Source organism: Poeciliopsis prolifica, unplaced genomic scaffold (genome assembly GCF_027474105.1).
Source record: "Poeciliopsis prolifica strain line A6 unplaced genomic scaffold, Auburn_PproV2 SCAFFOLD088, whole genome shotgun sequence".
Lineage (NCBI taxonomy): Eukaryota > Metazoa > Chordata > Actinopteri > Cyprinodontiformes > Poeciliidae > Poeciliopsis > Poeciliopsis prolifica.
In genome coordinates this window covers 40,789-65,021 of record NW_026562463.1, presented here as the reverse complement: position 1 = coordinate 65,021, position 24,233 = coordinate 40,789, and the positions used below count along the sequence as shown (strand labels likewise).

General features: G+C 37.3%; 2 protein-coding genes across 2 annotated transcripts; both read left to right on the top strand.

Annotated features, from left to right (window-relative positions):
- LOC129353335 (zinc finger protein 281-like) lies at positions 1-10,353 on the top strand. The gene is made up of 7 exons (XM_055022615.1): positions 1-112; positions 2,813-3,338; positions 3,467-3,580; positions 4,079-4,202; positions 5,532-5,615; positions 5,712-5,830; positions 6,249-10,353. The coding sequence occupies exons 2-7, from the start codon at positions 2,886-2,888 to the stop codon at positions 7,860-7,862; spliced, it is 2,508 nt and encodes an 835-aa protein (XP_054878590.1). The 5' UTR covers positions 1-112; positions 2,813-2,885; the 3' UTR covers positions 7,863-10,353.
- A 6,090-nt stretch (positions 10,354-16,443) lies between these two features.
- Positions 16,444-23,175, top strand: LOC129353352 (mucin-13-like). The gene is made up of 12 exons (XM_055022636.1): positions 16,444-16,607; positions 17,455-17,742; positions 17,864-17,980; positions 19,549-19,655; positions 19,827-19,885; positions 19,999-20,132; positions 20,587-20,715; positions 20,792-20,834; positions 20,921-20,958; positions 21,678-21,765; positions 21,937-22,192; positions 22,275-23,175. The coding sequence occupies exons 1-12, from the start codon at positions 16,553-16,555 to the stop codon at positions 22,434-22,436; spliced, it is 1,476 nt and encodes a 491-aa protein (XP_054878611.1). The 5' UTR covers positions 16,444-16,552; the 3' UTR covers positions 22,437-23,175.
- The last annotated feature ends 1,058 nt before the right edge of the window (positions 23,176-24,233 follow it).

Genomic DNA, 24,233 nt, shown 5'->3' with positions numbered 1-24,233 from the left:
GATGGAAGAAAGCAGCGACCGCCGGAGAACAATGTTATGGCAATAAAACCCCCTTAGCGGCGAATACGGAGAGAATATAGGCACGTTTGAAACCAGCTGCGGTCATGTGTAGGTGAGTGGGAGGCTAAACTGAATTTTGTTTGCGTCGAGCGTGGCGCTTTTGTCGAGATTTAGGCGAACAATTGCGTGGCTAAAGCGCAAACAGGAGATGCGCGGAGTCGCAGCATCATTGTTTCTGTTGCATGGGCCCTAATGCGGCTTTCAGACGGGGCAGCTAAGGAGCTAACCTGCTAGCTCGTGGCGGCTTGATTGTTATAAACACAACTCCCTCTTGGCGAAGTGAGTAGTATTTTTTCTGCTCGGTGTTTTAGAGCTCAAAGCTACTCGGAGCCCAATCGGTAATGAATATTTCGCTGATTGGGGCTTGGTTGAATTTATCCGCTGGTAATTGCAGCTAAAGTTAGCTATCAATAAATAGAGCGCCAGGGCTGCTCGCAGCCAGACAGATTTGATTTCACGGGCGTCATCAAAGCTGGGGAATTGGAGAATGAGCAATACGTGCCGCAGACATAACTTCAAAGCAAACGTGCTATTTCACTCATTTTTTGTTTTTAAATAATCCACTATTTTCCCCGGTTTGTTCAGCTAAATCTCTGACTTGTATACTATTGTTTTCTCAATGAGTTAATAAACGTGTGAATCGCATTAAATCACGAGTCCTATTTTAGCTTTAGCTAGCTTAGTAGCAACTCCAGGTAACGTGCTAAAACGTTACAAAGGTGATTTTAAATAGATTTTATAGACTACATTTGGATATATATGTGGGGTATTCATTTTTAAAGTTAGCCCTGATTTATTTGAACGATATAAATTGGTTTTGGGGGGCGACTGGATTAGGTTGTTTTGGTTGAGGACGCAGAGATGCTTCGATTGTCTCATTGTAGCACGCTAACTATGCTAACTAGCTGGCTAACTATTATGCATCACAAAAGCTCATCCGTGTTCTGTTCAATGCGGCGTCGCGAAGCCAAATGGTCACCAGGTCTAGACTAAACAATAAATTCTTACGTCGACTTTTCCTCTACGTGTTTAGCTACACGTCTCACTCAAAGCGACCGGAATGCGCCTGTCTAATATAACCCCGAAATGTATCCCCAGATTTGACCTAAATATTGTTTTGTTTCAGGGCAAGTGGGCTGAAGCGATTAAACTGCGAGCGTTATCTACCCAGCCTCTTGAGCCTTTGTATCTATGTATAATTTTCAGTTCCAAGTGACTTTGTTTTTGCTTCTTTCAAAGTGCGAAAACAAAAGGGACGCGTGTTTTAAAAGCTGTATCGATACCAATCGTATTTTGGCTGCGGTCCAAATCACATGTGCTGAATCTGAAACAATACCAGGTGGATTAAACGACCCAGATGTTTTATCTTGCTCCATGTCATTTTAATTAACAGTTTAATCATAAATGCATATGTATTTATTCTCTGTGCAAAGCTTGACATTTTATACTGTCACATAATGTAGATAGATTGAGCCACTTCCATATCATACGGTTATGTGATGTCTTATTTCATAAAGTGTTTTAACATTCACATTCTATGTATTTACAAAAACAAACAATACATTTGTAAATATTTTTGAGGTTTTGTGTTTTTTCCATTGTGATGATCAAGCCTGGTTATCTATTATTTACACAATGAAGGTCATGCAACCGATCAGCACCTTTATTTTTATTTTCATCCATATTTTAAATTAAGAGCTGCACAATAAATTAAACTGACATCATAGTGTCGAGTTATGTGACTATCGCTGTTGCAAAGGGTTACTTGTTAGGCAACCATATTTAATTTCATTTATTATATCCTTTCCAATAATATCCCTGGCCAGTTAAATTGACTTCACTGCTTTGGAAACCTAAGCCAGAAGAAGGATGAGGTCTATATTGGTTACATTGCAATAATACACAGTCATAGTAATACTCTAATTACGTTATTATGTTGCCTGAGACTTCTTATTTAGAGATCTATGGCTAATTTTCAATCTATGGTTTTTATTTCTCTTTAACTCACCAATAAAACATTTGTTATTAATAACTAAAATCTATCTCGCCTCCTGTGAGTGGCTATTATTAAAAAGAGCGTGAAACACAACATTTTAAAGAGAAAACTGGACATTTTAGGTTACTTGAGCCTCTTATTAGCAGTTAGCATGAGTGGCTTTAATAAAACAGCAGTCTGTGTGTAGTCCTTAGTGAGCCATGCCTTAACTTTGCTCTATTATTAATTTCTTACTCTCTCTTGCAAACAAGAACTGACCACAAAGTGTTCAAAAAAAACACAAAAAAAGATTTTCTGTTTTTAAAAGCTTCTTGCATCTCTGTTTGATAAAATTTCAGATTTTTTTTTTATCCCCTTGACTGTTTGGTTAGGGTGCTAATCAAGGTCTAATCAAGAGCTAATCAAGAGCTAATCAAGCTGAAAATCATCTTATTTAAATCACTAGCTGGTGTCGTGGTGCGACTCTAATTGTGACTTTTCTCCAGTCATGAGCGGGTGTGTTTCAGTGGCCTATGCAAAAGAGATTGCAGTTGAGATTAGAAGTTAAAAATATCTAAGATATTTTTGTCACAAAGGTGTTTTGACTTTTTGTAATCTTTTCACAAAAACAGAGGACTTTATGTTTTACGTATTTCCTTTATGTACTTGCAATTTGAGGTGCTAAGTGCTCAGCTAATCAAAATGTTGCTTTGTTTTGTCATATCTATTTTTATTAAGTCTTTTTTTAAATTTTTTTTTGTCTGTCATCTTTTACAGAATGGTCTCCTACTGCCTGCCTCACTAGATTATTTGCCCTCCCTTTCCCCCTGGCACAAAGTAAATCAACACCATGAGTATTATTCAAGACAAGTTAGGCAATGAGTTTCTGCGCAATGGAGGCATGGACCCCAATTTCGCTCCAGGTATGCTTATGTTCAGCCACTTGCCACCGGTCACCAGCTTCACGCGGCTGGCATCGCAGTCGGTCATCGGCGAGCTTCCCCAAGAGATGATCCTGAAAAAAGAGCGAGATTCGCCGCCGGAACACCAAGGCCCCATCGCTGCCAGCACGGGCGGCTTCCTCCACAGCATGGGCATTAAGCAGGAGCGGCTGAGCGAGCTGGACTATCGGATGCCCCTCTACAGCGGGGGTGGAGGAGTAGGGGTCAACTGTCCTGGAGGGGGCACAGGGAAAAGCAGCACTGACATGCCCGACATGTCGTTCGGCAACCAGCACCAAAATCACCAGAACATGCTACTGCATGACCTTAGCCTCAGCAATGTTCGCTCATTGGGAGAACAGGTAAACAGCAGCAGCTCTGGCTTTAAATAATAACTTTCTCTCATGTGGTTCTTCTTTTCTAATCAGAAGTAGTTTAAATGTACTGTCTTAAAAATAAAAAAAACACCTGTTTTTGTTTCTTTTTTCAGATGCCTGGAAGACCAGGTAAAGAGCCAAAAGAGTCCTCAGGTAGAAGAGGCCGGAGGAGCAATGGGGATGGGCAAGGAGGCAAAGCACGGAGGAAACGCAACGATCCGTCAAAGGTTAACGCCTGAGCTTCCCCCTTGACGCAATTAAAGCTTAACTGAAAAGAAACTGAGATTTTCAAACAAAAATTTAGACTCAGAACAGCGATGGTGGAAAGATCTATTTCAATTAAAGAAGTCAGTGTATTGGACAACATTGACATTGAGATAAAACAATTTAAAACTCTTTATGCATTTAAAAGAAATTTGAAAATCATAAAGTTACATGTCATTAAATAAGCTGATGTTTGTTGTGTACTTTTTTTGTTTATTTGGAATAGTCCTGTAATAGCCTTCGAAGTTGAATAGCTAATTTCAGATAAAAGTTTAAACTTCTTTGTGCTTGTTTTTATTCATGATTTCATATTCATTATTGAATGAATATGAGTTTAAAAGATGCAGGAACTGCAGAAAAAACATTCAGATGAGCAGCAGATGAAAGTGAATGAAATAAAAAAATAAAATGAAAATGAAAGTATTTACAAGAAGAAAACAATGTTTTTGTATTTTCTCTAGGCTATGATGTTGGATGGGGATGGAGCCTGCCTTTCCCCAAACTCAAAACCACATATCTGTGAGCACTGTAACGCTGCTTTCCGCAGCTCCTACCACTTACGTAGACATGTGCTCATACACACAGGTGGGACTTTCTCTTCTTTATTTCATCTAAGTTCTTACACTGAAATATTCATCAGGTCTTATATTTAAAAGATACAGGAACAGCAGAGAAAACATTCAGATGAGCAGCAGATGAAAGAAATTGAGTCACACTCTCTGATCTGTTAGAGGACGCTAAGCCTGAGCGACACACCCTTTTCTATCAAAGCATTTGATAGTAAACTGGTTAGGACCATAATAACAGGGTTTGAACATATAAAACAAGCCGTCTATTTATGACACTTTTTATTTCTGGAATCAAAGTCTGTAGCCGTCAGTTGGAACCAGACATGCAGCGATGACTCGATCGTTACTCACATGTATCTCACAGTCTTAGTCACTCTTTTTTCTGGGAAATCTTCATTTGATTATTTGAATCTGACCTCATAAACGATTAAAGGATTAGTCACACTCTTATTTTTGACATCATGTCTGTGCTAAAGTCTTTGACCACCAGTATTTTTTAATTTATTCTAAATCAGCTCTAATTAAAAATATTTTGTTTATTTTGGGGTGTATTTATTCATGATGTTTGCTTAATATAACAAAAATTGACATAAAAATGCAAATTTGAGTCTGGTAAAATGTCAAGGATCCTCATATCTGTTTTTCTAATAAATTAAGGTTATCTTTAGGCAGCAACAACATTGGCATAATTTTAGATTAATCTTTAATTTATAATAAGGCTTTTACATATGAAAACCCAAATTATTATTTACAGGTAAAATAATAGTTTAATCAAGAATCAATTGGAAGTTGCAATTGTGCACAAAGCAGATTTTTACCAGTATCTATTTAGATCTGTAGAATATGCTAAACATCAAACTGAAGTTTACTGAAGTTTTGTGGTATAAATAATAGGACTTTGTTTATTCAAGATAGATAGACACTCTATTAATCCTTTTGGGATTTATTACATGTAATACAAATGTAATAAAATTCATCTAATCAGAAACAAGCTAGTGAAGATGGATGTTTTTTTCTTTATTTTACAAAAATATTTAAGCTTTTTTGACATTTTTGCTTTTGTGTTCTGTTGAACTTATGAAATTTTGAAAATTCCCATATAGATTGACCATTTTAAATCAACTAATGTGCTGATTTCATATTTAAATCCTAGAAGCCAAGAAATCTCCTAAGCCGACGAATCAAATGGTGCATCTATTGCTTTTAAAAATATTCCAGTTTTAGTAATACTCATGTGTAATTTCAGCTCTTTTTGCAAAAATATGCCCTTTTTTTCTTTGGTTTCAGCCTGTTATTGGGTATTATTTTATGTGGTATGCAAATGTTTTTGTTCTTGATTGTACAGGTGAGAGGCCTTTCCGTTGTAGTCAATGTAACATGAGCTTCATTCAGAAATACCTTCTTCAGCGGCATGAGAAAATTCACAGCGGTGAGTCAGTTATTTCATTTAGTGAGACGCATTGCTTCATGCCATGAGCTCGGCTGAAGTAACCGATTCTGACACTGCTGCTGTTATCGTTCACAGGGGAAAAACCTTTCAGCTGTGACCAGTGTAACATGCGCTTTATCCAGAAGTACCACATGGAGCGACACAAAAGGACACACAGCGGCGAAAAGCCTTACCGCTGCGATACATGCCAACAGGTAATATACTCCCATATTTTCTGTTTTTAAAGGCCCACTATTGCACAAAATCTACTTTTATTTTTTTTGTAAATGTTGTTCCCTCATCAAAAACATACTTTGATTACTTTAACCATTCAGCTCTTTCAGACTAGCCAGCAGCTATTAGCAAACACCTGATGGAACAGAGCATCAGCTGAGCTCATGATGCAAGGTTAAATTACAAAGTCAAATTTCTTTCAAGCTATATTTTTCACATACAGCATTTTTATCACTGACATTAATATGGTTACTTGATAATGATATAAAATGATACTATGTTGATGTGAAACACATAATACTGTTTTGATGTCTCTTGGGATAGTTTGTTGAATCGTATAGTTTTATCCATTATTTTTTGTTTTCATGTCTAAACTTAGTCTTATTTTGTTTCTTTCAGTTTTTCTCAAGAACAGACCGGTTACTGAAGCACAAACGGACTTGTGGAGAAGCCATAAAAAAGGGTCTAGATCCAAGCATGCTGGAGCTCACTGAAGCAGAGCTAGGCCAAGGCAGCTATTCACTCTCTCAGGGAAACTCAACCACCTCCGGACGAAAGAGGGCAAAGTCCAAAAACGGTGAAGGTGGCGAACGCAAGAAGAAAAAGAATGCCCCAGCAGCAGCATCGTCTGTGGGGATGGCCCGCGACCTGGGCCTGCAGGACTTCAGCATGGAGCACCCCTCAGGCTCTGATCCCACCATGCAGGGGTGCACCCCCAAACTGGTCTTCAAGAAAACTGGACGCAAAGGGCTAGACAAGGGCCTCCTGTCCCTGGAAGACGGTGCTGACGGGCAGAAACTGTTGGGCCAGAAGCCGGACGCCATGGATCATGTGGATGGTTCTGCCCTTGACAACCTGGCTCTACTCCAGGGACCCGGGGGTAGCAAACCCGGTCCCACCACCAGCAGCAACTACGACGATGCAATGCAGTTTGTCAAAAAGCGGCGCTATCTCCACGCGGTCAACAACGACTACGGCGCCGGCTCACTTCACATGACGTCCCAGGGTAACAACGTGATCCAGGGTTCCCTGGGGCCCGAGCCCACCCTGGCCATGCTGGACTCCTCGCCACTGGAACTCAAACACGACAAATCGGGCATTCCAGACGAGGTGCTGCAAAGCCTGCTCGACCATTACAGCCATAAACCAGAGGGAACCCACCACGATGTGACCTTCGACCTGTCGGACCACCCGCACCATGTGGACCTCCAGCCAGCAGCGCCCGTCACCCCGGAATTGGAAGACGACTCCCCCAACGGCGGCGACAAAACGGCGGTAATGAGCGAGTACTCAAAGTTCCTCCTTCAGGCCTTGGAGCGCACCAGCCATAGTGGACCCTTCCCCAGCCTCGGCCCGACGGGTCCCTTCCCTCTCCTGTCCAGCAGCTCCAGCCCCACGGGGCCCCTGTTCTCCGACAAACACGCGTACAGCACCTCGCCTCTGGATTGCGGCTACCCACCTGCGGTCTCCTCTCCTCTGCCCATTGCCCCGCCTTCGTCGGCTTCTTCGTCGTCGTCCTCCAAGTCCCACTACGGGATGTTGGTGGGGTCCCCCTCTCAGGCGGGCTACCACCTCACCCTGGAGTCCACCAGCCACCAGCAGCTGACTCCGTCTCAGGAGCTGACCGAGCAGCTGGAGAAGCAGCACTCCCCGGGAACCTTCACCCTTCCGCCCCAGGAGCTCACCGCCGCGGCCGAGGGTGCCAAGGGGCCGCAGTCCAAGGCCGGAGGGAGCGCGGCGGCCTCCAATGGCTCCACCTACCCCGACCTGTCCCCGCTTAACCCCCCTAAAGAAACCACGTACCAGATTGAGAACTTCGCCCAGGCCTTCGGCTCCCAATTCAAGTCCGGCCGGCGGACCCCTCTGAGCTACGGCAGCGACCCGGGAGCAGAGGTGGAACACAGAATACGGACTCCGGTGTCAGAATTCTCAGGGTATACCAGCTTGTTAGCTGATGTCAGTGAGCCAGTGAGTACAGGATCAAAAACCCCGACAAGCCAAAGTTTCAGATAAGGGTCAGACGAGGTGAAGCCTGTAAGCGGGGCCATTTTCTGTTTTTTGTTTTGGTCGCTGTCCACCCGCGCCCCCGCACTCACTCCAATTTAGTTCCTGTAGCAAAGTTTTTGTTTTTATGAACACTGCCATTAAATGTTAATACAAAATGACCAGGGAGGGTCTTCTATGGCCTCAAAATGCAATTTTTTAAGATATTCTCATTTTTATCATGTAGTCACCTATGTTTTTGTTTAAGAGTAGTGATTTTTGATATGAACGTATCGTAGATTTAAATGTAATTTAAAAAAAAAAAGTTTAGAGGGTAGCTATGAACTTGCTTGTTTTATTTTTTTTCCTCCTTTTTCTGATCTATTTGTGATTTTTATCAATCATCATACCATTGTAAAGTAATGAATAATGTTGATGATTTCAATAATAATAACATTGTGTCAGGGAAAGGCCCAGAATTCAAATGGCAAAAAAGTATATATTGTCTGTTACAAGAAACATATAAACTCAGGAAAATAGGCGAAATTGTGTAATAAGACTTTGTATTATGAGATGCAATTAGCACAGTTTTTACAGGCATATTTTGAGACTACAAAGCTTTTTTCTTGTCTTATTTAGTATTTTTATTTTGTTACTTGTCAGAACAACAAAATTTACAATACACGGTAACGTTCGGTTTGTACTGCGCATAGCTTTGTCGAGATTATGGTACTGTTGTCTCAGTGTGAAGACATTCACATTTCTTCTGAGAGCCACGTCTACATGAATTACTAACAGTAGTAGCAGCCCGCTATGTTTCACGTGGCAACTTTAAAAAAAAAGACATTTCAACATTTCTGAGTATTGTAGCATCAGGTGACTCATTTCTATCCAGAAGTAGCTGCAGGATGCAACGAGCATCAGACAGTGATCTTTTTATCATGCTGTTTTTTTTTAAAAACAAGTCACCACTTTTCTACTCCACTCCTTGCTGTTCCTGTTTTTGTGTCAATGGAATCAAACAAGCACTTTTTTAAAACAAAATCATTGGAAACAACAATAACCCATTCAATTTGCATATGTGATACGTGATTATTATGCTAATGGTTATTGCTATTTTTTAAGAGGAGAAAACTGTGAATGGGGAGGGAGGGCGGGTTAACGGGGGTCGGCCGAGTGATTTGTAAAGGGCGGCCGTGGGCATTTAAGCGTATTTTTGTTGCTTTTTTTTTCATTTTAAAGGGTAGAACATGGGATGGGTGGGACTTTGTTTTTGTTTTTTTTCTTCTTCTTTTTTTGATTTTGTTTTGCGGTTTTTCGGGTGTTGTTGTAAAAAGATGATTTGCCATACTGTTTGTTATTCAATATTTTGAGAGTACCTCTTTGTATTTAAGTGTTTTTGAGAGTCGGGCTGACATGCTGGATCCCTTATATTGGTATGTTGGTTGCATACCAAAACCATTCTATTTATTTACCAATAGCATCACTCAAACAAACTCTGTAGCAGATCCTTTCAGGCAAATAATCACGGACCTACACCAAATCACTCCTCTTTGTTTTTTTTTCTTTTCTTTTTTTTTTTTTTTTTTCCTTGAGTCAAAAGAAACGCAGTCCGGAAACAAAGTTAAGTTCAATTCACCTCCCCTACCCAAAATGCAGCCCTGCACTCACAAGAATAAACAATGGCCTTCTTTGTCTTCCTTGGCTAAAGCCAATCTGTCCGGCAGCCAGGGTTGATATTTAATTTAGTTGATTTCCTGTGAGCCGTCGCCCCCCCTCCCCTTCCCTTTCCCACGTCTGTGAGCGCCACAGCTTCACCGGACACTTCGAAGCTGCTCAGATCACACGGAGCAAAGACTGACTGACCAGCAACTTCACTCCAAACACACTATGCTTTCAAAGAGACAAAAAAAAAAAAAATGAGTGAATGAGATGGAGGGGAGAGGAAAAAGAAGACAAAAAGATTGACCTAAATATACCTCATATCATTAAAGCGTTAAAAAAAAAAAAAGCAGGGACACGCGTTTTATGTATGTAGTGGACATAATTGTAGTATAGGTTCGACATATTGTATAATCATTTAACACTGCCTGTGTTTACAATTTTAGAGCAAACAACTCATCAAAATGCAAATGTATTATTTTTGTTTTCTGTAAAAAAATAAAAAATACCATCCACGCCAAGCAGTGTTGAATTATAGATGCCTCATAGAACATTCATTCTTCTCATTATATCCCTTATTTTTGTTACTTGCCATAATGTGTTTTGATATGATCTCTAGAAGGATATTGTTTACAAAAATGTACAAAAACACTAAAAATCTGTTTTGTTTTTCCAGTATGCATGAAAACATTTTGTACGGATTTTTTTTTCTGTCACCTCAATACCAAATTTTTGTAGCAGATGCCCTGCAGTTCCTTTGTCTTATTCGTTCTAGTCCCCTTGTGTTATGATTTCCCAGGCTATACCTGTTGTTGAGATGAACGGATTAGAGAAGCCAATAAAACTTTTTGTTACTAAAGTTGTGCGAGATGTGTTTTTTTTTTTTATTTATTTTATTTCCCTTCTCATAAGCAGTTTGTTTTATAGATGAAGCATCCAGACAAATCTGAACTGGAAAGTTGTTTATAACACTTGAAGATTTTAGGCTGAAAGTTACTTAACTTTACTAAAATCTAAATGAGGAAGTTAAAGATCAAGGTTTAAAATTTGGAGCTCACCACAAAATGAATGGAAATAACTTTCCCCCCACCCCCAAATAGTTACTTTGGATAGATGCACGTCTCACTCCATAAGTGCGTCGTCCTTTTTATCTTTTAAGACCAGCTGAATGCAAAAAACTGCATTTGCCAAGAGTTTTTGTCTTAAAACCTGAAGAATACAGATTAGGTGCCATTAAAAACAGATCTGGGAGCTTTTCCACTGTATCCCTTCATGCATTAAACTTTACTACCATAAGATGGCGCTGTTTTATTACCACGTTCACCATAATCTGAAGAACAGATTTAAGCTTGAATGTTAAAATACTTTTAAAATTAGTTTAAGTGCCTATTTTGCAGATTGCACAAGTGGACTCAGTAACAGTGGTTAATTGCTGCAGTTGGATGCAGCATAACAAGAATGTTACTTTTTGCTTCACTTTAGTGTTGGTAGGTTTTAGAAATATGTTTTTCAAGCAGTTCTCATGGTAATGGAATAAAGTCTTGTGTTTATGCAGCCTCTATGAACTGAACTTTGTTTACTGAACAATTGTGTTTCCCCCTGCATAATATTCACAATACTCGTTACACAAACTGACTGGTTGATGCGTGCTCTAAATTAGTCAAATGGAATCATTGGATGGTGATAAGTTTTATTGCTGTGTATCACATGCCCAACTATATTACCGTTAATACAACTGTAGATTAAAATGAACTAAATTTTTCTGCTTGCTGTAACTAATTTTAATAACTCCACTGATCTACAGCAAGCACTTTAAACAAATAAGGTGCAGTGAAAATGTACCCTAGTAGAGATTTCTTTCATGAGTTTTTTATACCATCCTTAAATGTTTCCGATCATAAAAACAATTTCACATAGTCTGAGTTAGTACAAAGAGGATTTTTGAAATAAATGAGAAACACAAAGTTTGCTGAACAATTTTTAAAAAGCAAAGCATCATGCCTCAATCTAATAGAGTATAAGAACATATTATAAAATAAACATTTTAAATTTTTCAAGTCAGGGCCGGGTCATGAGAATGAGAGTAAATATTTAAAAATAAATATAACTTGAAATAGTGGTCAGACTTTGCATCAGCTAATCAACTCATACAGGATGGGCACAAAGAACCCAGACAGAAATCCAACACACTCACAGGGCTTTATTAAAATTTGTGTTTTAATAACGCACAAACTTAATTGTGAAAAAGGCACCTCAACATAGACTCCATAGGAGTTAAAAAAAGATAAAAACCACAACTGACCAAAGAAATAGCCCAAAAAATACATTTTTTAATGATTTCAAATACTTTGAAAAAAATGTTTTTCTAGTCATAAAACCACAGAATATTTTTTTCTAAAGTGTATTTCTTGCATCTGGAATAAAACTAACAACTATTCATAAAAATAACGCCACACCTTCATTGAAACATGGCGGCGTTAGTGTGATGATCTGTGATTTCTTTGCTTCCTTGGCCTTGTAAACTTGATTTAGACTTGAAACTGAGTTCTTCTCTCAACAAGAAAATCCAAAAGAAATTCTCGGATAATCACTGCAGTCAGATTCAGCAAACAAAGAATCGAACTCAATGTGCTGTTTAATTATTAGGATTAATAATAATTAATTATTTATTAATAATTAATGATGGCTATTAATTATTATTAATGTGTGATTGAGCTGGAATGACTTTCTGTGAGGTGGTGCTATAAATAAACTAATTTACTTAAACAAAGCAGTGAATATGCTACAATAAATAACTTTATAATTAGATAGTTCACCTTTCAATGCAATATAAAAACTAAATTATCTTCTTGGAAGGGCCTAGTCAAAGTTCAGACAGAAATAAGTGTGTCCTAACCACCTTCCACCTTGGTCAAAGGTCGAATTAATACACAGAAGTGTAGCCCGAATGTCGTCTAAAGTGACGTAAAAGACTCATTGCCAGTAATGAAAAAGATTAGATGATAATTATTACCATCAATGGTGACACAACCAGTTTTTGGCCAAACCCATTTTGGGCTCAAACAAGCAAATTAGTCTTTTTATTAATCTCTCAATCTACTTGTGTTTCTTCTCTCACTACAGAGGCTTTGACTTCCGGGTCAGAGGCCTTCAAAAAAACGAGGAAACCGGACAGTTTTCGTTCACCTGTTATCAGTCTCCCTCCCTCTTCTCAAACACGGTGTTCTTAGCTTAAACACTGCTGTCGTCATGCAGTCGCTGCCAGCAACAGAGCTGCTGGGCAGGACTATAAGGAGAGCATGTAAATGGATGTGACTTTGGACTTCCCCTTGTCACGAGGGGCAGTTATTGCTGTGTGATTGCTTTCGTGTTGACACTCCACCAGGTGATAAAACCTGAGGGTAAAAAATGTCGCTGAAAGTTCTGGACACAAGATTGGGAAACATGTTTCCTCTGAAGTGTAACAAATGGTATAGTTTTCACTGGCGTAACATCTAAAGTGATATAAAAGACTCATTGTCAGTAATGGCAAAGAGTCATTACTTATGTTCATGTTTAAGGCAACATGAACGATGTCCCAAATATCATCAATATAATTTCTAAGTAGTTGGTCTGTTGTACATGAAGAGTTCAGTCATTACTGTAAATGACTGTACTCATTCCATCTATCTATTTTATAAGATAGATGGAAGCAAAATAAACCTAAACTGAAGCTCCAGGCTGGCTTTCGTGTTCCAGTTTTGGTGCTAAGATAAGCTAGGCTATCATTTATCCCAGCTTCTCCAGTACAAGCTCTTCCTTTAGCAGGTGCAGAATGTTGTTTCTGGTCCCAACAGGTTAAGGTTAAGCACCTTAACCATAGCAAAACAACCTAATAAAACATTCCTATAAACACAGGGCAGTGACTCTTGGAAAACTGATATGCACCACTTTAGGGTTTTAGGATGAGAAAAGTCCAGATTCAATGTTTTACTGTAGCGTTAAACTGTGGTGACCCACAAGGCCACACATTGTTGAAGTTGTCTAACTGTGGGATTGACTGTGTAGTGAAAAGATAAATACAGTGCTGTGAAAAAATTATGGTTCCATAAAGAAGTCTTCAATTTTTCCCTTTATTGTCAACCAGAAATGTTTATGATCATCAAAAAAATAATTAATTTCCAAGAAAACCTGCATAGGTACAGAAAGCAATTTCTGTACCTAATGATGAGTTCATTTATTAACAAAAAATAGCTGCTGAAAGAACAACATGATTTCCACTGTTTGTTGAAAGAGGGAAATCATGAATTAACCGTGCAAAAACAATTCTGAGAAAAATGATCTTAATTAGTCAGATTCATTACAAAGTTGGGTTTTTTCAAACTTGTACAGTTTAATAGATCAGTAGGGAGACTCCAGTGCATCAGCAGCAAAGTGACGGGCAGCAAAGGCATGCAAGTTAATACGAAGATAAGAATATAAAATATTTAAAAAACAGAATGAAGAATTTCAACATAAATAGTGTTCAGTTATTAAAAGTAATGTACGCTGGTCCAAATTAATGTGCAAAGGAGAAGGTTAGTTTAAAAAATGTGACAAAATGTGCATGTGTATTTGCACAGTAAAAAACAAAAATATTTACAATAAGTGTTAATAAAAACTGTGCGACAGCAGAACAATGCCGAAACCAGCTCGACAATAGGATTAAAATGTTCATCAGACAGTTTTGCATCACTAATAATTAATTATATGTCTCCCAATGATCCATTCTGCCTTTTTAAATGCTTTGGACCTAAATTAGGGCCTTGCAGAACACCATTTTTTATCATTTATATATTGTTTTTAACATGTAGAAGCTGCGCTACTCAGCTTTACAAAAAATATTTCTGCATCTTATTCTGACATGTATTACAGACAGAAGATGATTTATATAAACAGGCAAATAAAATAACCACTAAAATTCAATGTTCTCTACTGGTGTTCTTTAGACCAAAGTAGAGTTTAGTTTGCTAATTTTGGTTCCTCACAAAATTAGCACTTAATGAGAACTCAGATACTCCATTTTCCAACACCATTGTACCCAATGGGGTTGGGAGGACTGCTGGTGTCTCTCTCCAGCTAACGTAAGGGACCAGAGGCGGGGTCACCCTGAACAGGTCGTCCATCTGTTGCAGAGCAACAGACTGGACAAACAACCATGCACACACATGCTCACACTTAGGAAGAATTTAGAGAGACCAATTATTCTAACAGTCATGGTTTTGGATTGTGGGAGGAAGCCGGAGCACCCGGAGAGAACCCACCATGCACAGGGAGAACCCAGATACTCCCTTTAAGTAATTCTTTCTCCTAATTTTTCCAAATTTTCATCTTTTAATCCTGTCAGTTTGTGATGGTTACAGTTCATCACCTTTTGAAAGCTGTGTGGAAAGACTTGCAACTGTGTCAAGGATAAACCTTCCCTATGGTCAGCATGACACGTAGAACACCTTCAAGCAATTTTGTGATGGTGACGTAAATGAGGATTTGAATGGGTGTGGAGGAAAAGTCATCTTTGTTTCCACCATCACCATGGACGACGTAGAAATGATGCAGGAGTTTAATTTCCCACTTTGTGTGCACTCTTATTCTCAGTAAACAATAATTTAATTGAGTTCATTTCAACTTCATACATTTTATTTAGTTATATTTTTATCTGTTTATGCTCGTCATTGCCTCCTTTCACAATATAAGTCGTCTTAAAATCAAAGGTCAGTCACACCCTGTTTTACTGGTAACTAAATGTCTGTGATGACACTGGAAGTAAGTTGGTCAAAATATCCTTCAATATTTTAAAACTTATTATGAAAAACATATATTAGTGATGATTTGTGATTGTATTCTCGTGTAGATTATTAAATAAATCAAGCTTAAAAAGACCTGAGTGTTAAGGAAGGACACATGGGAGAGTTATAAAACCATTAAACAACTGACAAGGAATGAAATATTTGTTCCTCTGGTTTATTATTAACATCTTTCTGTAACCTATAAAGTCCAAGTCAGAGATATGCGTGAGAAAAGGAGTGTAACAGCATGAAAAACAAATCTGTCCTCAAAAGTCAGAGAATGCCTGATTTTAGTAACCAGTGTTGCTATAATGTCTCTTTGGGTTTGGTTGTACAACATTCTCCAAACTCTTTGCAACCTCAAGGAGAATCAATGAGGGATAAATATTCACAGGACAAGATTAATGGATATTCATTTACATAGCGATAAATAGAAGAAAATACTAGGATTGCTGCACTTTATGTTTCCTTCTTACATTAAAAGATTTTAGTCGTTATTCTCTTGCTGATGTGTAATTTTATAACTGTGTCTGTTACTTACAGCTTCATATCTTGAGCAGATCTCACATGAACTCTTTACATGACACCTGGTTCGAAAAATCCTTTCAACTATATCTGAGTCTGGGAAAAAAAAAACAAAAAAACTACAACGTCTTGACCCTTCACCTGCCTCAGGTATAAAGAAAACATTATTTTAAGCTTCTGAAGACAAAACATAAATGACAACAAAAAAAAGTTATTCCTTAATATAGAGAAAAATGTATCAATAAAGTGAGAAGACTTTTACCCTGATCGATACATCTTTTTATTTTCATACACTTTTATGCGAATGTAAAGAACTTGGTGGACTGTTTGGTCTAGATGAATAACTCAAGAGTGATTTAACATTTTTGTTGCTGATTTTTATCCTAACGGACATCAAGTGTGGTGAATTTACCCTGAGAGATTTCCTTCAACTTCAACCAGTGACATACTTTTAGCTCTTCTGAAAATCTGTGCCAGAGACGGTTTATGATATTGGATAACAATAAGGAAATAAAAAAACAGAAAAACATGGCCTGTGGGGTTTTTTCTGGAAGACATTTAGTGGCCAGTGACTACACCCAGGAGGTGTGGTTACTGATTAAAACTTCACTGTCAGGCATAATTTCACATTCATCTTAGGTTCCCAACCTTTAAAGTGTCATCCACACATAGACTGAACTACTTTTAGTATTTTTCTGGGATATTGACCTTTATTTTATTTTTGGAACAATGGCTAAAGCATTGATTGTGGCATTCCTCTTTTGTATTGCTGTAGCCACTGTTGGTAAGTAGTCATTCTTTTATATCCTATCTTTAAATCGTCTTGGTTGGAAGTAGCTGAAAAGGGAAACATCTTTTTCTGTACTAGCTTGATCATTTTGTGCTTATGCAGTTAAAATAGTGTTTGCTCTTCCATTAAAGCAGAAACTGTCTATAAAGACTACAACAAAGCAGGTGAAGCAACAGTTTAACAGCTGGATTATTTCTCTTACAAAATATTAATCGAATTTATTAGCTTGTAACTGAAATAACCCCTGGCGACATATCGAACGCGTCCATGGTTATTGTTTAATTTAATCGATGGCCTCAAACCGAAGGAATTAAAATTTACTTAAGGAAAAAAATGAATAAATTGAGTTTGCCTAATTATGTTAAGGCAATTTACAGGTTTGATGTACAGGCAACTATATTTATTTAAAAATGGGTAGTGTCTGAAATCTGAAAGGGTTCACTCTTTAAAGGCGATACTGCTTCTGCTGCAGTTATTTCAGTGACCATAATCTTATGTGGATTTTTCGTTCAGAATAATAATCTGTACTATGTTTTATTACCAAAAGCAATACTGGAAGCTTTATATTTAGTTGTTGTGGAAGAAAACATAACAGAGACAAACACCCCCTAAAAAAACGTAACCTCCTAAATGATTCAGCTAAATTTGTTATCGATTAGTTACGAAGCAAAGAATTCAGGTATCGTTAGTTAAACTGAAGCATTTTCTTTAAATCATGACGGATTGATAGCAACGGCAACACATGTTTTATAACCTGGAACTAATGAAAAGCTAACATCTGTTTACACAGCAACCACAACAACAGTGGCTATATCAAATACAATAACAACACCATTTCCAGTTTCAACAGAATCTGCATCAACAGAATCTGCATCACCAGGAACTCTACCAACAGGATCTCCATCAACAGGAACTGCTTCAACAGAATCTGTATCAACAGGATCTGCATCAACAGGAACTGCTTCAACAGGATCTCCATCAACAGGATCTGTATCAACAGGAACTGCTTCAACAGGATCTGCATCAACAGAATCTCCCCCAACAGAGGGTTCAAGTGTTTCACCGAACACAGGATCCCCCCAAACGAACGCTCCCTCCACACCATTACCTGGAACTCCAAAACCTCCAGGTAATTCAGATACTTTACAAAAAGATAAAATCATTTAGAAAACATTGCTTAATTAAAATACTTTACTTGAAATATAAAATTCTTACATTGTGTGTTTGTGGTTCTTGTCATAATTATCAAGGTGTTTGTGGTTCAAACCCATGTCCTGTTGGAAGCACCTGTGAGGAACGATTCAACCAGACTTTCTATTGCTTGTGTCGTCCTGGTGAAGCTTATAGCCATCCATTCTGCCTAAGGAGTATGTATCTGGAAAGCAATCTGGTGCTTCTTATAATTAAGTGTAGGAACCTGTGCAGATAGACAAGATGAAAAAATCTTGTTGCAGAATGTCACCAAAAGAAGTTAGGATATTCACAAGCTGGCTTCAGTAAACAGTCTGAACAGACTAGGCAGTTTTAATGTCATTCTTTGGTTTGGGGATTATCACAATATGTTGAATTTGACTATATAAGTATACAAGTTAAAGAAGTAGTGATCTAGATTATTTGCTTTATTGCCTGTTATAAATAGGACTCGGAGATTGACATTCTTTTGAAACCCAAGTGGCAGCCCCCTGCTGGTCATTCTGAGAATTTTTAGCGCCTTTCAAAAGGGATTTCATTTCAGTTCATCAACTGAGTGGCGGAGCTAGACTTTTTTTCAAGGGGTGGCCAAAGGGTGAGCAAGGCTTTATCAGAGGAGTCCATATACAAATGGACCGTTCCATGGAACGAAAGGAAAAAATATTTGTTTCCTTTCGATCAAAATTAATTAATATAACTAGTTAGGTTATAATTCAAAGCTTTCATATGACATAGTCTACTTACATTTCAGTCATTATAAAACTTAATGGTTTTTCACATATTCTCATAATAACTTATGAAGCCAAAATAACTGAACTTTTTATCTCATATTTATAACTTTGAATCTTAGCCCTTAGAGCTTTAAATTTCAAAGTTTTCACTGAACATAAAATTCTTGTCAAAACTGTGACTTTTAAACTTATGATCATGAATATGAACCTTAAAATTATGACTGTACATTTTATATCAATTTTAATCTCATAATGATTATGTAGAAACCAGAAATTATACCTGTGAAAGTAAGGATTTTACTAATATTGTAAATAATATAATTTTTAAACTATGTATTCTAACTTTGACAACTGAAACATATTTTTAAAAAATCCTGCCAATAACTTTCATAATTGTGACTTTTAAATGCATAATTATGACATTACTGATATCTGCATAGTAATGTTTTCTAAATCAAGTTGGGAAATTATATTTCCTTGAAAAATAACTTCAATGAGCATCTTGTATATTTGTTCCATGGCTTAGCAAACCATGAAACAGAGCCGCTAACAAATGCACCATATTATGTGTTTTTCTAAGATCAAAAACAACGTAGTCACTCCCATAATGAATCATTTTGAACCATATTGTTCAGCTGCATTTTGGCCACTTCAGTGCTAATTATTTTAAATATTTAGACAAAATCATAATTAGTATATGGATTTCAAGCAGTGACTCAATTTAGAAGTAACAGCAGTGGTGGAAGTAGCATCATTTGATTTGGACAATACTTGTTTTAAATAAAATAGTAATGAGATTTTTTTCTTAATTCAGTTTTGTTGTCACCAGTTGCTGGGCTAATGGGGTTGGTTATTAGACCAAAAGTAATTAACTGACTTTTGGGAGACATTTCAATGACAAATTAGATACTATAGCAAACTGTCATTTGAAAACTTAAATTACTTGAATATATTTATTTGTTCCTGTGATTTTTGTGGAAATGTTCTTACAATGATCTTATTTTCCTAAATAGCAAAGGTCTTCCCTGGACTGTTAGTCTGGGAGAAAGAATTTCTGCCTGATATGGCTGACAAAACATCTAAAATTTTTTTGGAAATTTCTATGAATATTCACTCTGAGGTAAGCACTAATTCATCTTTCCCTTTGTTTAATTTTGCCCCAAATGTCTCACAGAATAATACTGGTTTTGTCTGTCTTGCCCTTACAATTAAATTAAGACATTTTGTTCTATGTCTATATATATTGCCTAAATAGAACACTGTTCACTGGAATATTATTTCTAATAAACAGGTTAGCAAACAATTTGAAGGTAAATCCGGATATCTTGGAATTGAAGTGCTGGAGCTCAGGTAAGTTTCAAAACCGTATTTTCTATACAATAGTGTACTGTGTTTTCTCTACAGTGTGACATAGACTAATCCACTGCTTATTGCAATTTTCCTTAATTATGACATTTTTCCAGGAGAAAAGAAACAAAAGAGAGGTCACAATCCTTTATTGAAGCATCAGTAAACATTGTCTATGACTCAAGTGAAATCACTGCAAATGATGTAAAAGTAATAGTGGAAGGCAGTCCACTAGCAGGAAGCTTTACAGGTGGGTTTTATATAAATGTGCACTTATTCTGGGGATTCTAATGTAGCTTAACTTTCTTTTATTCTATAAAAAAGGCAGAATTCTATGTGCATATGGCACATTCATTACACTTGTCTCCCAGAATATCTGTTATATTAATCAGAAATATGTGATATTAAAGCTGTTTATTTTTCTTTTTTATTTTATTCTTATTCTTATTTTTTATTTCTTCCAGTGTGGTTTAGTTCTCTCTTAGGTTTTGTGTTACTACACACTCATTTTCAACATTTTCAACAGGCATGGCACCACTGAATAATCAAAACATGGTTGGAGGTGTCAAATGTCAGGATTTCAGTCTAGACTTTAATTCTGAAGATGTTCTGAGGAATTTAGTTATCAGTGATGTTCTTGATTTTATGTCTGCATTATGAAGTTTTCTGATGCTATCAACCTTTTTTTGTGTCCCATTCAAAAGTCAAAACCCTTTGTGATTCCAATCCATGTGACACTTCGTCTTCAACGTGCAGTCCTACAGAAGGCAGTTTCAAATGCGCCTGTAAAAGTGGCTTTATAGAAACAGATTACAGTGAAAACTTATGCGTGGGTAAGAAAATATAACAATCAAGAGAGTTGAAATCTTTGTCTGAGCTCTAACTGTGGTGTAACTTTCTGTACTTTAGCATGTCCCAGTGGTCAGGGAGTTGTGGACAACAAATGCGTAAAGTAAGTGCATCAACCTAACCGCCTGGCTTTATGGTTCTCTGCAAGTCCATCAGTTTCAAGTTAAACTATGTTTTTTTTTTTTCCAGCTGTCACTTTGGTTATACTGGTTTCAACTGCAAGGACAGTGAGTATACCATAGTGAAAATCAAAGCATGCTCATGAATATGTTCGTTTTTATATTTGCTCGAGGGGAGGAATTATAACAAGCATCCAATTACAATTCAGCATACAATAATCCATGTGTAAATTAAATCATTTCTATCTGTTATTTTGAGAGGAGAAAAAAAGATACAGTTTTAGAACTGGGCCAATAACTCTGAGAAGCGAGCATAAAGCGCTCCACCTGCCCTCCCTTCCTCCCCTCCAAACCTCCTTCTATCCATCCTCCCTACTCCTTCTTCCTGTTACATATATGGTGTCAGCACCTGTTGCCATTTTGTTTTTGTTTCATTGTTGTAATTACATGTTTAAAACAAATAAAAAGATTTGAAGAATCATAACTGTGTTAAACAGAAAACAGTTTTCAACACTGGTTCTAATGCTGGCCTTCAGCCGTTAGCTGCATGTCTTCTTCTTTCTCTCCAATATTGTGCAGCAACTAGCAAATAAATTTCACTAGTGCAACAAAGGCCTTTATGTAAAAAAAAATATCGAACACATAAGCATATACTAAAGAAAATAAAAGTAGTTCTTAGCCAAGTGAATGTTCCCTCTAAAGCTATAATACAATATTTAAAATCAAATCTTCAAATTTGAGACAGAATGATCTCTCAAATGTGATCCTGTTGGATCAGGACCATAAAAAGGCTGAGACTAATTATTGACTGTTTCTCTGTTTGTTAGATACGTTGTTGATCGTTGTGATCGTTTGCTGTATCATCGGATTTCTGCTGATCGCTGCATTGATCGCTTTGCCATTGGTAGTGAAAAAGTAAGTTTGAACTCTTCATTTTTTCACCTTAGTGACTTTTACAATCACCTTTTTCTCTAAAATTGCATTCATATTTTTGCAACAGACTGCAAGCTATGCTATGTATGCAAGTTTAAACTCAACAGGACAAACACTGTTGCAGTTTTTAAAAAATATTATTCTTTCTTTCAGATCCAAGAAGAAAAGCTCCAAGGCAAAAGAGGAAGACATTGGAAAACCCTATCAAAGTCATTCTATTGCCAAGGCCCCACTATCCTACGGCAATGGCAACAGCAACGACTTTTCCGCTTCAGTTAAAGAGCCAACAAATTTTGGGGCCCCTCGAATCCCACGGGCCACAGCCAACAGCAACTGGGATAGCAGGACCAACCTGGAGATGACTCCGAGCAACAGTCGGCAAAACTTGATTCCTTCAGGCATTAACTCGGTGGGTACGCCTCTGCACGAGAACACAAACATCTGTGCTTATTTCACTTACAAATCATTACGTCTCTTCTTCTCTGCTGCAGCGACTCAACGACAACCAAGATGACATGTACTCGTACTCCCAGAATCGACCCAGAAACCACCCTTACGAGGAGATCCAACCCAAGAGCAACCCTTATTCCCAGAACCGAGCCTCAAACCCTTACGCTCAGACCCGAAGCCAGACAAACCCTTACTATACTTAAGGAGAGGGAAGCTGAATCACTTCAGGGGTTCCTACCACGGTGTTTTCCCCAAGTGACAACAATTCATTGTAACCCCCTGATATAAACAGAAGCATATCAGCTAAGACGTGCAATGTAATGTAGTAGATATTATTGTATCGTGTGCCTTTAATACTTTTAGCTGTTGATGTGTGACTTCTATCCTATACGCTGTGATAAACCAATCTGTCTCTCATTATTTAAATCTTTTACATTCTTGTATTCTGAGTCGCCTGTCGTTCTGTATCCTGCATGAACAATTTATACCATGTTTAATTTTCTTTGTGTTCATCTATGAATTTATTACAGTTGTTTTTTTGCTCAGCATTTTAATTTGAGTCTCAGTTTTATGTTTAGCTAAGTTTTGTTAAATGAGATGAGCTGAAAATTTCTGAATGTGAAGATGTTCATCATATTTCAATATATTTTATATAGTAAAATCCTTTATAATATAATTCCAATAGTTTACAATATTCAGTAATGCTTGTATCATTTTTTTTTATTTCTTCATGTGATGGATTTAACTGAAAAGCTTTAAATCAGAGATAACCTGTATTTCAAATTTTTATATGGGTTAATAAAGATTGGATTGCTGATTTTCAAGTTTCAAATGTTTTATAAAAAGTATCTTGGACACAAAAACATAATTTTAATGTTTCTACCTCTGATTCAGACAGTTTAGGTCAAAATTCTCTCTTCAATAAAAACAATACATTCATAATCTCTGAGTTTAGCATCATTTAGATCAATTACACTCGTACTGATGTTTTCAAGCCTTTATTTTTGTTAATTACGATTATTTTCTGCTGACATTTAAATCAACTCAGTGAAAAAACATCTTCATAATAACCATGTTTAATACGTGATCCTGTAAATTTTATGTAATCTTTGGGTTTAATTTATGCATGAAACATCAGTAAATATTAACCAATTATTAGTGATTAATTTTTAGCTTGTGAGAGGAAAGCAGGGATGTTTAATTTATACAGTAGAGGGGAAAAAATTAATTGTGGGACAGTTTTAATAAGCATCACAAAGACTTTGTGTTTATTTGTGTTTAGGTTTATTGGATGATTTTGTCTGCACTCCTTTCTTCTGCAGCTGTGTTTCAAACATTATTTTTCTTTACCTGAGCATCGCATTAGTATAATCTGAAGGAAAAATCAAAATTCCAAATACTCTCCTCAATTTTGCAATAAACGCAAAATGAATGATGCTTTCCTGAGGTGGTCTTTGGCTTTTCCAAAAAAGAGTCAATGAGCGAAACGGGAGACGGAAACACATTTGATGAATAAGTTCTCGCATCAAACTCACCCATTCACTGGTCGGTCTGTGCCATACCAGAGGCACGGTGCACTGAAAATTTACTGCAACTTCCTGGAGTGACAGAAGTAGATAAATATGATCCACGTCTGTTGATTTTCTTCGGAAGCTGATAGCAACAAACTCCACTTCAATGTGAGTAATGGAATGAGCGCTGCAGCCTTTGGCCAGGATGATACGTGGAGTACATGCAAGTTATCGAGTGATGATGACATAACATGATATGAGTGTTTAAACCTGCTTTTTTTCCACCAACACCCAAAATGATGTTGAAATGGAGCAAGAGTTGAAGAGAGTATAAATGCAAAGAGAATCAAATGAGCTGCAATTCCTCAACACTTCAGATCCCATTAAAACATTCATTTCTTTGTAATTAATTCCTAATCTCAGCAGTCAATCATTTAATTGAGTTCATACCAGCTTTATGCACATTTATTTAGGCATATATTTATCATT